The following is a 15,482-nucleotide window of genomic DNA, read 5'->3' as shown; positions in this document are numbered from 1 at the left end:
AGCAAAAAGCATTTATTTTTATGGCAATTAGAGATGGCTGAGCATCCCTGGAAGCTGCAAGATAAACATGCCCATCTTTGTCTGCTCCAGGCAGCTGCGAGCCTGGCTGATGGTGGGTGCTGAGCCCCGGCGGGGTGCTGCCCACGGGGTAGGAGGAGGGCTGGCTCCCACGTGGGGTTTTCTCTGCCTGTCACTGACATATGGTGATCAGGGTGAATTTTCTTTTCCCATCTGAAAATAGTTCTCATCCAGCCATTTTTCAGGGAAGGAGCTGTGCCTGGCGCTGCAAGGGCGCCCACTCCATCTGGCACTTTGTGTCTGCACCAGAGCCCTGTTTTTGCTGTAGTACAGAGTAGACCTCAGCCCTGTCCCCTCCAAAATCAGCTCTCCCAGTATAAGGAGGTGTGCTGAGTGTCCCTGGGCCGTGTGGAGGAGCTGAATCATGAGTGGGAAGGGAGTTGCCTAGGCTCTGCCCTTATTGCCCCCAGACTGGAGGGATCACCCTGGGAAGGGGCTGGGGAGACGCGAAGAGGAGACACCTCCATGTTTCCTGCTGCAGCTCAAGGCTCTGGCTGGAAGCAGCTGCAGAGAAGGAAAGTTCATTTCCCAGGCTGAAGAGGCCCCGTGCAGGTTTGTGCTGGCATCACGGCATCCTTCAGAGGGGACTTGGCTGCTGCAGCAATGGCACCTGAGGTGAATTTTCCCTTTTCTGCACAAATTCAGAGGCGAAAGGCCTGACTCTGCCACAAGCCAACCAGAGCTCGTTGGCCTGCCTTTGCACTGACACTGGTACGCTGTGGCAGGAAAGGGAGACTCCCATTTTAAGGCTGTTTTCCAGCAAATTGAGGTGTAAGGGCTGTTCCTTGGCACAGCTGTGTTTACGATGGCCCCGGTAAGGCGCAGCTCCTCACGGCACAGGCCAGCCCCGTGCTCCCGCTGCCACTCCTGAGCTAACTGGCAGTGATGTGGAGATGGGAACAAGCAGAAAATCAGGTCAGCTGGAAATGCCTCGCCATCTCTTCCTTTCATGTCTCCCCCCATTTTCCTCTCTTGAGGAAGGCGAGTCTCCGCCCGCTGAAGACCGGGGCGGATTATGTCAATAACCACACGCAAATCCTCCACACGGGCACGGGGGGCAAAACCTCTTGCCGTGGTCTCTTCTGCAGTCTGGAAGCAAATCGCAGAGGCAGGGTGAGTCTGAAGCCAGCAGCCATTTCAGTGCTGCAGTGAGTCATCCCAAAAGGCGCTCAGCTTGTGGCAGCTCCCTTCCTTTCTTCTTTCTGCCTTTTTTTTTTTTTTTAATAGCTGTCGTAGCAATAAATTAAAAAAATAGCAGGAAATACATATGAATATAGCATGTCTCCAGAGCTCCTCTAATTAAAAGAAAATTCTTCAAGCACTTTTGAGCCCCTTGGATATCTGTTGTGAAAGGCCGGAGCCGCTGGGCGCCTGCCACGTGGGAGGGTGGGATAGAGCAGCGCACCTGCGAGCGCAGGGGGATCCACGGAGCTGGCGGCTGATGGGCTGATTAATGCCAGGGACATGAGCACAAAGCACTTCACAAATAGTCTTTTCCAGAGGGAAAGAGCTAAATTAGGGCAGATGCAAAAGCCTGGGCTTGTGTTTCTCAGTGGCAAAGACTTAATGCTAAATGCATGGGCTTTCCTTAATACTGTTATTTCCTGGTGGTTTCTGTGCTCGCTGGTGTGTTTTTTCCCCAGGCTATGGGAGGGGGTTGCTCCAGCTGGAGGGGCTTGGGCTTTTCCTTCCCATGCCATTGGCTGTTCCCATTCTTGTGCCATCAACTGTCCCAGTTTCCATGCCTCGCCCTGGAGCCAGTTCATGGGGTTGCAGGAGAGAAAATGAGCTGTGCTAGCAGCATCCTCTGAGCAGGAGGAGAAAAGTAGGGACACCAACTCCACAGGATTCCATCCCTACAACCCCCATTTTCCTCCCAGAGCCACAGGGTGTGTGTAGATGCTGCTGACAGGGGGATATCAGCCCACTCCATGCTGAAAATTAATTAATCAGCTTCATTCAGTCTCTGGAGCCCTTGGATACACCTGTATATCCAATATATATACATACATATATATATATATATATATATATACCCCTGCAGAAAGGTGATTCCTTGGAATCCATCTGCAGCAGGCCTGGGACAGGCTCTCAGTATGGCCTGCAACAGCCCATCCTTCTGACAGCCTGGAACTCTTCTGGACTTGAGTTTTACTGAGCTCACTGGGTGCCTGAGCCAGGAAAGACTGATGACCATTCACTGAACTTGCTGGAGACCTTGACTTGCATTTAGGCTCTGAAATTCTAACAGGAAACATGAGAAAATCTGGAGCGTTGTACCAAAGCAGTGGCTATTTTTTATATAGATGGAGAGCCTCTGGCAAGGGAGCAGGGAGATGCTGCAGTGTAAGGTCAGGCATTTCAGAGCACTGATTTACTGGCGAGTTCCCACATGCCTTGAGCATTTGGATTGCCTCCATCTTACAGCAACCTGCAATCCCCACGTGCTGCATCCCCTCCCTCTGCTCTGTCTCTGCTCCAGGTTGTCTCACCATCCTCCAACACCCAGGACACATTACCAAAATTGAATTCATGAAAAACAAAGGCTATTCCCGGGCTCATCATTAACCTGTTGGAGCATCTCAGGCCAGGGCTTCCTTCCCGAGGGCCAAGCCCTCTCCAGACCATTCCCAGCAGAGCTAGGAGCTGCCACAGGTAGGGATGCAGGTGGAAGGGCAGCATGGTGTCAGAGGTTAATGGCAGGACTTGCTCTGTTCCCTGACACCCATTTTTGGTGTCAGGCTCAGTCCAGTCACACTTCATTTACCAGTACAGAGAAAGCCACAAAACCCAGTCATCCTACCCATTCTTGCACAGGCAGCATGGACTCACTCCTTGGATTCTCTGCCAGGAGAGAGACAGGTGAAGATGGAAGCACAACTTTAACTGTAATTAAATCTTACAATACTGCAGGCCAAATGATGCAAGTATCCAAGAGTGCAGCCGAGCTTTGACTCTCGGCAGGCTCGTGCAGTGAGGACACTTGCCCTGCATTTTGCTTTTGATAGCTGTGCACAGCCAAGGCCATGGCCATGGAGGGAGCCAGAGGTGGCCTCTGATTCCTGACAGCAAGGCCAGGCTGGGTGGAGCAGGGAGGTCCATCACCTGCCCCTGTGCTGCACTGCACTGAAATGCCTTATAAATTAGTATTTAGAAATCATATAATGAGGCAAATTGGAAATCAGTCTTTTTGTGCAATAAGGGGGTCAAGTTAAAGGGTGATTTCCCTGAGATTTATCTGATCCTGTGGATAATTTCATCCCACAGCAAACCCAGGTGAGGGCCTGGCACTGGTGGAAGCAGGGGCAGCAAACCTGCCCTGAGGCTCTGTCTCCCCACCAGAGCTGGAGACAGAGAGTGGCCACTGGGCTTGGGGCTCTTCACTCTCTGCCTAGCTGTGATGACACAGCTGAGAATTTCAAAACTATAAATTGCTGGTGAATTATCACTCTGGTAGTTTTGTAGGTGGAAGTGCCCTGGAGGTTTGAGGCTCTGGATGAGCGCCCTGCTCCCATTCCAGCTCTGCCTCCAGCTGCCTCTGTGCTAGCGGGGATGAACAAGCAGGAACAACTACAGCTGGAGATGCTTGGGTGCAGGGAAGGGTCTGCTCCTGTCTTTGCAAGGATGCTGTCTTTTGGGCTCTCTGCAGAAGGTTCAGGAGTGCTGGGGGTGGTGAGAGAGCTCTGCTGCCAAAGTGTCTTCAGGTCTTAAGGTTCTGAAGGGTGCCAGGGACTTGCTGAGTTCCTCCATCCCATCTCTGCCTCTCCCTCCTTTAGACATCATCCCAGCATGTCCAGCATGGGCAGGACACCTCAGTCCATGGAGGAGGATGTGGGGCTGGAGATGCTGGAGCACTGGGTGTGGGGTGACACAACACCCAGGGCTGCAGGGTGGCTCTGGGGGGCCAGACTGGCATGGGACCCCCCCGAGCCCCCCAGGTGCCCTGGGCAGCGGATCTGCCGTGCTGTGGTTCAGTGGTTCAGGGCTGGTGACTCACTGCCAGCCCTGGGAAGGCTGCAGAGACACAGCAGGGGGGAGCAGGGGTGTCTGACAGCTCCTGAGTCTCCTGATAGATATTCCTCTGCTGCTGCATGGAGAATCACTGCTGTCTCCATGTCAGAGCCCAGGTTTGCTACGCTGGCTATGGATTTTTCCCTGCTGTACAGCCATCCTGGATGCTTGTCACTACATTTTTGTGGTTTTGAGGGTTTTTTACCAGGAATCTTTGTGCAACCAGCAGAGGAGAAGCCAAGGATGCAGGATGCAGGTGGATGAGAGCTTGCTGGCTGAGTCTGGATGGCTGGGGGAGATGCAAGCACTTGCCCTTGCAATATGCACACAGGATCCCAGGTTTCATTACCTCCTTCCACCAGCTGCAATGTTGAGGATACCCCTCATTTTTTCATTGATTGTGACAGAGTTCAGGGCTTGTTTTTTAGGCAGATTCAGGTACCTGAAGAGAGAGCACTTCTTTCCAAACTCTTGGAGCAGTGGAAGTAGCATTTGTGTCCCAAGAAGATGCCCGGTGGTTTGCTGGGATGCAGCTTGGCATCCAGGCAGAAACCCCGTTTCCCTGAGCCCTGGAAAGAGCCTCCTGATGACATTTCAGGAAAGCACTTTTCTATTTTTAGAGACCATCATGCACAGAGCCAGGGAGTCAGTACAGGATTCCCAAGCTCTTGCAGAAAGCAGTCGTGCATCTCGGGATGCTCGGAGCAGCAGCCCTGGGGTCATTAACACGATCGAGTCACAGGAGTTCCTGAAGCAGAAAGGTATTTGGGCAACAGTCAGCTGCCTCTTTCAGTCTCTGCTGGGTCAGGCTCCAATCCTGCTGGGACCAGGTTGCTCCTCTGATTGCCACCATGTCTCTGATCTGCGCCTTGAAGGTCCAAAGCTTCCCGTTTGCCTGGCTGTGCAGGAACACGACAGGGCAGTCTGCGATGCTCTGCTGCTTTTGCCCATCTCTCCCTGATTAATGTGAAATCCAGCCTCATGAATCATTCATGAAGCTTTATTTAGTATAATGATTTCTGACATCCACTGCCTGGGAATAGCATTTTGGGACAGACCGTTTGCGACCAGCGAACTCCAGAAATAGGGAGCTGACGTTTATCCCATCTGAACGGGGAACATACAGGAGGGGAGGGAGAGGGGCGAGGCAGCCCTGCCTCCTTCTCAGGGAATCACAGGTTGCTTCCTAATTAGCCAAATGTGTAAAAGCTAAATATTGACATTGCGTTGCGGTTCCCTGTGTCTTGCCATCACATTGCATGTTATTAACCTACATAATGTCAGGGAAAGGAGCATCTGTGTGTGCCTTGGCACAGGCAGGGCTGAAGAGACAGGAATTCCCCCAACGCTGCTGGTGGGACCTGAAGGAGCTGGGAAATGGTTTCCCCTCCACGGCCGGAGCTGGGGGAGAGAGAAGCTCATTGGGCAGCCCTAGAGCATAGATAGCACTCCCTCCTCTTCCAGAACACTTAGCTGTAGGGAAGCACTGGTTTCAGCTGGGAGGGGCTCTCTGCAGGTGAGCAGCCCCATTTGGGAGGGGTGTGCAGGTACCTTTGTTCCTGTGCTGGTGGATTTGGGAGTGATGGTGAGTTTACCACCGTGTGTGGGCCACAAGGTGGGATCTGTGCTGCAACTGGATGTGTGAGCAGGGGCTGGTGCAGGGCTGGCATCCATGGGAGCTGCTTTCCTCCCTGCAAACTGCTTCATGTGAGTCTCTGAGTGTTCCACCAGCCTTTGCCAGAGCTGTTATTTGTGGAACATCCCAGCTGCTTGGCTGAACACAGACACCAGCCTCTGTGAGGGACTGTGGGGTGAGTGCCCAGCTGAGAGATGGGGCTGCTGCGAGGGCAGGGATGATGGAGCCCAGCTGCCCTGCCTGCCGTGGGACACAAGGAGGCCCAGCCGCCCTGCCAGCCTCCTGCTGAGCCCCCATGTGTCTTCATGCAGTGTGGCATGGCCACATTTCCTACTGCAGAGGACAGAGATGTCTCCTTTCCTCTCTTTCTGCATGGGGAAAAGGATTGCTGGCATGTAGGGATCTCCCTCAGCTACAGGATGCTGTCAGTGCCTCATCTTTTTTGCCTTCCTTTTGGCTCCCTGGCTCAGGGAAGTCCTGGCAGCATTTGAAAGGCTTCCTGGGTGTGCACAACCTTGTGCAGCTGCAGCAAAGAGCAGCCTGCTGAGGATTCCTGGTGGGATGGAGGGGGGATGGAGCCAAGCAGCTCAGCACAGCTCTGCTGCCTCTTGGCTGGGGCAGGCAGAGCTGTTCCCTGCCAGACTGAAGGCCTTTGTCACAAGCAGCTTGTGAGCTTTGGCAGCTCTTTAGGCAGGAGAGAAATGACAACGGGCTGCTCTGGCATCCCTCAGCTGTGGTTCCATCCCCTGGCAGCCCCCACCGCCCTGGGGCTCCCCACCATGCAGGGGGCTGGGGGCAGTGCACAGCCGGGGTGATGTGCCAGAGCCAGGCAGAAGGGACAGCTTCCATCCCTGCTCTCAAACGTGCCCTGGTGGCAGACACTGCCTCCCTCCACTATGTAATTCCAGGATTCCCCCCTGCCCTCCCAGCACGGTGGGAACTGGTGTCCTGCTCACTGGCAAGGGTGGGAGGGCACTGGGAAAGGTTTCTGGTGTATCCCGGCAGTGTGAGACAAAGCACCCCTGTGTCTTCAGAAAGAGAATGCTGGAGGGCATCAGCTGGTGTGAGACAGCTCTGGCCCAGATCACTCTCTCCCTGCCCCTGGAGAGGCTCTAGGTCCAGGTGAGGGGCTGAGTTTGTATAAACCATCCCACAGAAGAAAGCACAGAGTGAATTCATACATTTGTTGACCTTTAAATGTGAGGATGGTTTGTTTTCCTGCAGAGGTGTGTATCTATTTCTTTTATGGTGGGGAGCAGAATGCTATTGACTCCTTTTCCCTCCTGGAATATTGCTGCTCCTCAGCAGGAATGATGAGGGCTGTGCCTAGCTCCTGACCACGGGCAGAGCTGCTGCTGAGTGGATCTGCTCTGCCCAGGGTATTTTCTCCTCTGGAACTGATGTGATTGCTGAGATCCTGCTGGGACTACAGATTCCCACTCCTAGCCCAGACTAGCTAAATAACCCTCCCCTTTCAAAGGCTGTCAAAGCTGTAGTAATTCTTATTAGGCTGGTTTGAATCATCTCTTGAAAAGGTCTTACATCACCATTGAGCACCAAACTGTTCTGTATTCAGACCCCAACCACCCAGTCTTCCGAGCCAGACCATAACATATGCAGAGGGAGGCTCCAGGAAAATATTAAAGATGTTCTGCAGTGCTGTGGGTGAGACCTGACTTCTCCATCCTCTGTCCTGTGCACATTTCAGAGTGGAACAAAGGACATTGCGTGGAGCAAGGATGCTCTGTGGTGCTGCAGGATCCTCGGGGACACACTCTGGATTCCATCCCCTGGGATGCTGGGGAGTGTTGGATGTTTCCTTTGGGAATTTTCCAAAAGTGACTGGCCTGAAAACCTTTGCTTTGAGGGAAGATGGAGTAAGTCAGACCCCTGGCCTGCTCTGCAGTGGTGCTGCTGCTGTGACATGCCATGATGGATGTTTCTAACTCAAAGCTGGGCCCTTGACTGCAGCCTTTTCCCACTTTCCCAGCACCAGACCTGTCCCAGGAGAAGTAGTGAGTCCTGAGCACCCAGGCAGAGGAAATGAACACCTTCATCTCCAGACTGCTCTGGCCTTGGGGAAACAGGTGATGTGGGAAGAATTCCTCTGACACAGCACTCACTGCTTTTCCCACTGTCTTTTCCTCTCCAGAAACATGAATCAAAGGATTTCAGCCAATGCACGCTGCCAGGAGCTGACCACAATCAGTGATCCTGACCTGTGTGTTTTGGTGCTCCTCCCAGTGGGTGCTACTTCAGAAGGGGTAGAGATGGGTCTAATCCAGTGCTGGGAGCTCCCCAGCACAGGCAGTGATAGCTGGAAATGCTGTGCACAGGAGGCAGGGACCTGTGCCTGGGAGAGGATTTGTTGACACAGCTGCAGGTGGAGGCACAGTTACTTCAGGGATTTCTGATTCACAGGGCTCCAAAACAGAAAGCAGCAGGACAGAGACAGACTGGATGTCCCCAGAGCACCCTCTGGCTCAAAGCCACCTCCTGCTGCCTTCCTGGGCCAGCAGCTGGGTGACAGTGGTGACATGAACAAAGCTGTCTCAGAGCAGGAAGGGGGACCTCTCACGGGGAGATCTGGAGGCCTCAGGCAGCAGGTTTTGGGAGGATGAACCCTTCCTACCATTTCCTTGTCTCTGCAGAGGAGCTGCTGCCCTGGGCACGGCATCCATCGGGTTATGCAGGGCCAGCTGAGAGGCACCCCATGCCTGGAGCTCTGTGCTTAATCAGACCAATTAGCAATTTAATCTTGTTAACAAACCAAGATAATTGCAGCATTATCAAATTAGCCAGCTGTATGGAAATGCCTGCTTAATAGCAGCTGATAATAGCTGGTGCTGATGGAGAAGGAGGGCTGTGATCTGTGGGAGGTGTAATCCAGCTGCTCTGCCCCGTGCCGGGATGTGGGGATGGCTGGGGCTCAGCCTCCTCAGCCCCACGGCTTGTGTGGCACAGCTCACCAGGGCTGGGCTGCTGTCAGGGAGAGTTTTCCCCTGCAAGGACACTACACTGGCGAGAAGCAATGTCTGATTTTACACTGAGTTTGGCTGATGAGCTCTCAGTTCTTGTTTTGCCTGTCCCTGCTGGATCACCTGGCGTTTTCAGCCTCCCCAGCTCTGCATAAACTCTCCTGTTCTCTCTGCCCTCCCGTGGCCAGGCTAAGCAAAGAGTTGGGATTTTTCACCATAGAACTTCCTCCTTCTCAGTCAGAGTAATTTCTGAGTCTTTGCCTCCTTCTAGTTCCTCCCAAGAGAAGAGGTCACCTACGCAGATGTGAACCAGAAGGACTCACTCCAGCAGATGCTCTCCCCAGTCTCGGCCGGGAAGCTTCCAGCATCTCCCATGGACCATGCAAGGTGTCAATCCCACAGACAGAGTCTTCATCCCGCTGTGTTTGCAGGCCATTTAAAACCTGGCTGGCTGGTGCTGCTCTCCATATTGCTGTGCTGGTGCCTGGCCGTGGGGATCAGCTCTTACACAGCAGCAGCTCCTCTCTGCTCCCCTCAGTGTGTGCAGACAGACCAAGCTCTTCCCTCAGTCTGGGCTGGGACTGGTTGTTGAGAATAGGACCTTCTCAGCGAGCCTGGCATCAGCAATGGGCTGGGGGCATTAGGCTGGGTGATGCTCTGTCCCTGCAGGGGGTGGTGGCACTGCCTGGTTCTGCCCCTACACAGAGGCCAGCAGGTCCCTCGGGCTGCAAACTCTCTCTTCTGCTGATGTCTCTTGGCATTTCCTGAATTTTTGTCCCCAGCACTCAGCTGTACAAAAATTACAAGAACCACTTGGAGCTATGATTTTATTGCCCTGGCTTGAGGCTTTCCCAGGCAATATTCTTCAGCTGAATTTTCCCCACCAGCTCAGGTTCAGTGAGGGGTTCAGCACCATGTGGGGTTTGGGTCTGTGTAACCCCCTCCTCTGCTCTCCAGATGTGCCCCAAGTAAGGTATTCATGGGGAAACTGCCTTCTGTATCCCCCTGGGCAGGCAGGGTCTGTTCCCTTCCAGAGCCCTGTCCAGCTGGGAGGGGCCTGGAGGCTCCAGGGCCCCTTGCAGCCTTCCAGCCTTCCTAAAGCAACCTGTCATGTTTTGTTCCAGTCCTTTCCCATTGCTCTCTTCTCCTGGAGGTTGTGTGCCTCTGGATGGATTTTCTCCCCCAAGCCAGCCCCTAACCATGCTGCAGGTGTGTAGCCAGACCGTTCTCATCCTCTTCCCCTGGCAGAAATTCTGGGGTGAAAGCAGCAGTGGGACTGTGTGCCAGGATGAAGAGAGGAGGGAGGACATGGGGAAAGGAGTCACACATCACAAGCACCCCTGGGAAAAGCCTCTTTTATTTGTTAGAAGAGCAGTGGGGGAACAGAGGGAGAGGGAAGGAGGTGGCACAGAGCGCTGTGCAGCAGCTGTCACAGAGGGATCCTGGAGCTGAGGTGGGATGGGAATGCTGAGATGACCCTCAGTCTATCCTGGAAGCTGGAGCTCACACTGGGAAAGGGAGAGAAAGAAAGAGGTTGTGTCTGGTGTTGTCCCCAGCCCACATGTCTGTCCACCAGCCACCCCACCAGCCTGACGGGGGCTCTGGCAGCTGGACATGGCTCCTGCCCACAGCCACCTCATCAGCTCCCGGGATGTTCCTGAGCTCCTACCATAGGAGACAGAAGATGGTCTGGAGAAGCACTTCTTCCCACAGAAGGAGCGGCAGCACTTCTTGCCGCGGGGGCAGTGCCGGTCCAAGAGGCACTGGTTCCGCGGGTTGTGCAGGGCGCAGGTGAAGCGGACGGGGGGACAGGACCAGGCACTGCCTGCAAGAGGAGGGACTGGTTTGCTCCAGGGCAGCTGAGGGACACTGGGGAGATGCTGCCCAGCAAGCTCACCCCTCTCCTCTCCCCTCCCCTCCCACAGGATCCATGTAAACGTGGCTCCTTCCCAGCCCCTGAGCTTTTCCTGCCCGTACCTTATCTCCTACCTGTTGGCAGCTCTGCCCAGAGGATGAGCATCCCCACCAGGAGGAGGGCGGCCACTGTCTTCATCCTGCCGTGTCCCTGAGAGCTGTGAGAGGTGGGGCACACCAACATTTAAACCTTGGGGAGGAAGGGGGTGGGGAACAGGGCTGGCACCTGCCAATGTTTGTACCACTTTCCTCTGCCTGTTGCATTGTGTTTTCCAGAAGAGCCTTTTGCGCAAGATTCAAATGTGATTGTTCGATTGCTCAAAAAAGCAGCTGTTCCATTGCACAACTGACCCCTGCAGCCACACCTGGGGCTGAGGGACAAGCCAAGAGGAGATGAGCCAGGGCTTTGTCCACCCTGAAAGGCTGGAGGCAGTGGAGCTCCTTTCTCCTGGGCAGGTATCTTCTCCACATACCCTTTTTCAGGAGAAACCCTTGTGGGGACCATGTTCCTTTCTGAGGGTCTGTTAAATGGGTTTCCCTTTGTGCTTTGCTTGCATATGGTCCTGCAAACCAAACCTTACAGCATGATCCAAATCAGCAGGAGGCTGCCTGTGCCTTCCCAGGGATGATCCTTCAATTTCTTTTTCCCAGAGGTAACTTGCCCCAGCCCCAAATCCTCCTTACTCCTGCCCCATGGGAGTATAAGTCGGTGTAGGGAAAGCAGCTTTGGCTTAGCCAAAGGTGAGTCTTCCTCAAGCTCTGGTGGGGGGTCACCTGACCCCCAGTATCTTCTCTGGGTGGCTTCTGTCATATAGGAAGCAGGTTGGTGCTGGCAGAAAGTGGCTGACCTCTCTGGGGTAGGATAATCCACTCCTTACAGACCTGCCATCAGCCATGGTGTAGCACAAGGACAACTTGATTGAGCCCTAACTCTTGATGGCTGTAGGGATTAGGGACTGTATTCCTTGTTTGGATGGCAAAGGTCCCACCACCCGTTTCTCCCTCCCAAGGAAGTTGTAACCCTGCCCTGGCCTCCAGGCAAATCTGTTTTCTTTAGGTACCCTTGGGCAATTGGGAAGTTACTCCATTTCCCACCAATTAGTCAATGTTCCCCTCAGCTTGTGTAAGGGGTTCCTGAAACATTTCTGTAGGACTTCTGGGGCTGGCAGAAACCCAAGCTGTCCTGGAAACAGGCTCTGGGAATGCCTGGGGAGGTCAAGGCTCCCACAGCCAACTTCCCCCAGTCCTGCAGAGAGCAGCCCCTGATCTCGCAACCAGGCAGTGACAAAGAGCAGCAAAAGCCCAGTATCACCTCTACATGCTCTGTGCACCTCCTGAGCCCCCCAGAACTGGAGTGACCCAGCCCCTGGAGCTGCCACTTTCCATCCAGGGCTTGGTGGGTGTCTCACTGTACACTTTCCTGTTCAGACTTCCATTCTCAAGTTGCAACGGGCCCCATTAACTCAACTAACCTCAACTAACCCGGTGTCTGTTAATCATTGCCCAATTTCCCTGTTGACTCTGTGGCTGCATTTAGCTCTTTGTGAAGTCATTTATTAAATAACGTGCAGAAAATATAGCCAACCCAAAAAGATTTTCTGGGCTGTGCACCAACAATGTAGCACGTTGAATGAGAAATACAAGCGCTGGATTAATTTTTAAGCAATCCATTGCCATTCAGCTGCTGCTGGGGCTGAAGAGGACAATGCTGTGCTCCCAGCTGGTGCCAGAATCTGGCTGAGGTAGTGCTTGGACCTATGTCTCCAAGGGAGGAGAAAAGATCAAGGACCAAGGCTTGGATTAAGCTGAAGAGAAGATGGGGGTGGGGGAAAGAAATCCACCTGAAGAACATTCTATAGAGCTTTATTCACAGCAGGGAGGAAAGTGTGAACTCTTTTTGTTGCAACTCCCATAGAATAAGCAGGACCCAGCATTTCTGGGCACAGGATTGCCTGCAGTCCTCATGTTGCATTCTACTACCTGTGCAGCACCTGTTGCCCCAGCACCCCTCAGAGCAGTCCCCATCCTACATGGCTCATGCTCTTCTCCATGAAAACCACTTTGTGTCCCTCCTTCCAAAGTTGCAAGGCCCCAGTTGTGCGATGCTTGAGGGTATTGTGGCTGATGCTGCATTTCCCAGCCAGAGCGAGGCTCTGCAGTTTGTATTCCCCAGGAGGGGAAAGGAGGGACACCAGCACCCCTGATCCCCCAGCCTCACCCAGGTACACAAAGCACCCCATGAACAGCTTGTGCCCTGCAAAGCAGCCCCAGTCCCCCACCAGGTGATGCAAAGCTTTCAGCCTGATGATGAGATCCATCCATCCATCATCCATCCATCCATCCATCATCCATCCATCCATCCATCCATCATCCATCCATCCATCATCCATCCATCCATCTATCATCCATCCATCCATCCATCCATCATCCATCCATCCATCCATCCATCCATCATCCATCCATCCATCCATCCATCCATCCATCCATCCATCCATCCATCCATCCATCATCCATCCATCCATCATCCATCCATCCATCCATCCATCATCCATCCATCCATCATCCATCCATCCATCCATCATCCATCCATCCATCCATCCATCATCCATCCATCCATCCATCCATCCATCCATCATCCATCCATCCATCCATCCATCATCCATCCATCCATCATCCATCCATCCATCCATCCCTGCCTCCCTCCCTGGTTCCCCTCAGCTCCAGGCCGGCTCGGGGTGCCCAGGAGAAGAGAGGAGGGTGCCCGCAGCCCAGCCCAGCCTCCTAGCACTGGTGTCTGGTGCCACCTAGTGAAGTGTCACTGATGAGGCCCTGCAGGACCTCAGGCTGGGCCCTGCTCCAATGTAATCCCATGGAAAGGGTCCTGTAGGATCTGCCTCTACAGATCCGAAGTGTGTACAGACCTCTAAGTGGGACCTGCTCTGTGCACAGGTACCCCCAACCCGGCACTCCCAGACATCTCCAGCCCGGGGAGCTCAGAGCAAGAGGAAACCACAACTCTGCACATGCTGCCTGTGCCCAAAGCAAATGGAGAGAGAGCTGGGGTGTGAAAAATAAAGACTGTTTATTTACGGAACAGCAGAAACAACAGTGAACTACATCCCCTATTTAAATTGTAAGAATCCCTATAACAGCAACTATAAAATGTATTTACATAAGAACCTATATAACAACCATGCATGAAACATATTTACAAAAGACAACAACACTCCAAAATGTATATACAGAAGACTACTGAAGAACACTCTGCATATATCCAGAAGGGTGGCATCCCTGCCTGGCATCTCTGCCAGTGCTGGAAGCAAGTGACACGGTCACTCCAGTCAGGCACAGAGGGCTGTTCCCTGTGCCCCCAGGCTGGGACACACTGGCAGAGCGTGATTCTGCTGCCAGCACTGAGCCTGGCTGGGGCTGAGGGCTGAGCCCCAGGCAGTGGCACCCAAAGCGTGACCCAAAGCAAGCACAGGGCAGGCTGGGGGTGGTGCTTGTGCTGCCAGGCCCCCCCTGCACCGTGTCCCTGAGCAGAGCCACCCAGCCCAGCCCCAGCCTGGCAGCAGGGGACCCACTCTGCCTGTCCTGCTGCTGGGGTCCATCTTCGTCCCAAGAACATCTCCTCCTCCTCACCTTTCTCATCCACTTCCATGTCTTCAACATCATCTTCCATTTCCTTCTCCATCTCTTCCTCTGTCTCCTCCACAGCCACCTCCATCTCTTCCTCTCCATTCTCCTCTCCATCTATAGCCATACTCTCTTCTCTATCAATCTTCACATCGATTTCCATCTCCTCCGCTCTGTCTGGGACAGCCTGCGTCGGGAGCAAAGCCTCGGAGCTGGGGCCCTGTCCCACACATCCCCACAGAGCTCCAGCCCACCCAGGAAGCCCAGGGGTCTCCACCTCCATGGAATGGCACTGTACCTTCACTGGGACAGAAGTGAGCACGCTGCAGGGGGTGGATGGCAAGGTCCAGGCCACAGGGAGAAGGCGGGACTGACAACAGTGTCAGGGACCTGGTGACAAGGAGGGTGACAGAGATGCTCTCGGAGCAGGGTGCAGGGTGGGGTGACACAAGGGTCAATGGTTATTTTGTGCTCTTTGCTCAAAGGGAGAACAAAGTTTCAGCTGGAGCACTTTGTGTGCAGTGATAACACACAGGAATTCAGGGACAAACCCGCTCAGCTGTGTGCCATGGGGACCATCCTGAATGGTTTGCCTTGGAATGGACCCTGAAGATCATCTTATTCAAACCTGAGCTACCTCCCCTCAGACCAGGTTACTCAGAGTCCTGTCTGCCCTGTTCTCAGGGATGGAGCATCCACAGCTTCTGTGTACAGCCTGGGCTTGTGCCTCACCATCCTCAATATAAAAAAACAGCCTCCTTTTAACCCAAATTGGCCTCCTGCATTTAAAAGCCATCTCCCCTTCTCCTCCCACCACAGACCCTGTTGAACACTCTGTCCCCATCTTTCCTATGGGACCCTTCAAGTCCTGCATGGCTGCAGTGAGGCCTCCCCATGGCCCTCTCTTCTCCAGGCTGAGCATCCCCAACTCCTTCAGCCTTTCCCCAGAGCAGAGGGGCTCCAGCCCTTGCTGCACCCCCATGGCCTCTTCTGCACTCTCTCCAACAGCTCCAGGTCCTTCCTGTGCTCAGGACCCCAGAGCTGGAGGCAGGGCTGGGTCCTGGGTGGGGCTGCAGCTTCATGGGGAGCAGAGGGGAATTTTGTGTTACCCCCTGAAAGGAACCAAATGCACTCTTGTGCTGCGAGATAAAAATCAAGAGACTGGAGACTGCCCTGGGCAGAGTCCTGCTGTCAGCAGTGGTTCTTTGTGAAGCCTGCAGGGATCCCTC

General features: G+C 53.8%; 1 protein-coding gene and 1 long non-coding RNA gene across 2 annotated transcripts; one reads left to right on the top strand and one right to left on the bottom strand.

Moving 5' to 3' along the window:
* Window positions 1–8,605: 8,605 nt before the first annotated feature.
* LOC148182805 (uncharacterized) lies at window positions 8,606–11,188 on the top strand. Its single transcript, XR_015774154.1, has 3 exons — window positions 8,606–9,090; window positions 10,629–10,784; window positions 10,894–11,188. It is a non-coding gene; the product is annotated as an uncharacterized LOC148182805 (long non-coding RNA).
* Window positions 10,043–10,826, bottom strand: LOC106628272 (waprin-Enh1-like). Its single transcript, XM_014254119.2, has 3 exons — window positions 10,693–10,826; window positions 10,373–10,528; window positions 10,043–10,211 (listed from the first exon to the last, which is right to left on the bottom strand). The coding sequence occupies exons 1-3, from the start codon at window positions 10,799–10,801 to the stop codon at window positions 10,207–10,209; spliced, it is 270 nt and encodes an 89-aa protein (XP_014109594.2). The 5' UTR covers window positions 10,802–10,826; the 3' UTR covers window positions 10,043–10,206.
* Window positions 11,189–15,482: the final 4,294 nt, after the last annotated feature.

This window comes from Pseudopodoces humilis, chromosome 19 (genome assembly GCF_049639895.1).
Source record: "Pseudopodoces humilis isolate 2021_Gansu_Grassland_sample_001 chromosome 19, ASM4963989v1, whole genome shotgun sequence".
NCBI classification, from domain to species: Eukaryota; Metazoa; Chordata; class Aves; order Passeriformes; family Paridae; genus Pseudopodoces; species Pseudopodoces humilis.
This window is presented reverse-complemented; position numbering and strand designations above follow the sequence as displayed.

Excerpts from the sequence above, each read along its gene's own strand:
- LOC106628272 (XM_014254119.2), bottom strand. The coding sequence starts at position 10,801 with ATGTTGGTGTGCCCCACCTCTCACAGCTCTCAGGGACACGGCAGGATG. Across the intron at positions 10,529-10,692 it reads CTGGGCAGAGCTGCCAACAG|GCAGTGCCTGGTCCTGTCCC; the intron begins GTAGGAGATAAG and ends CTCCTCTTGCAG.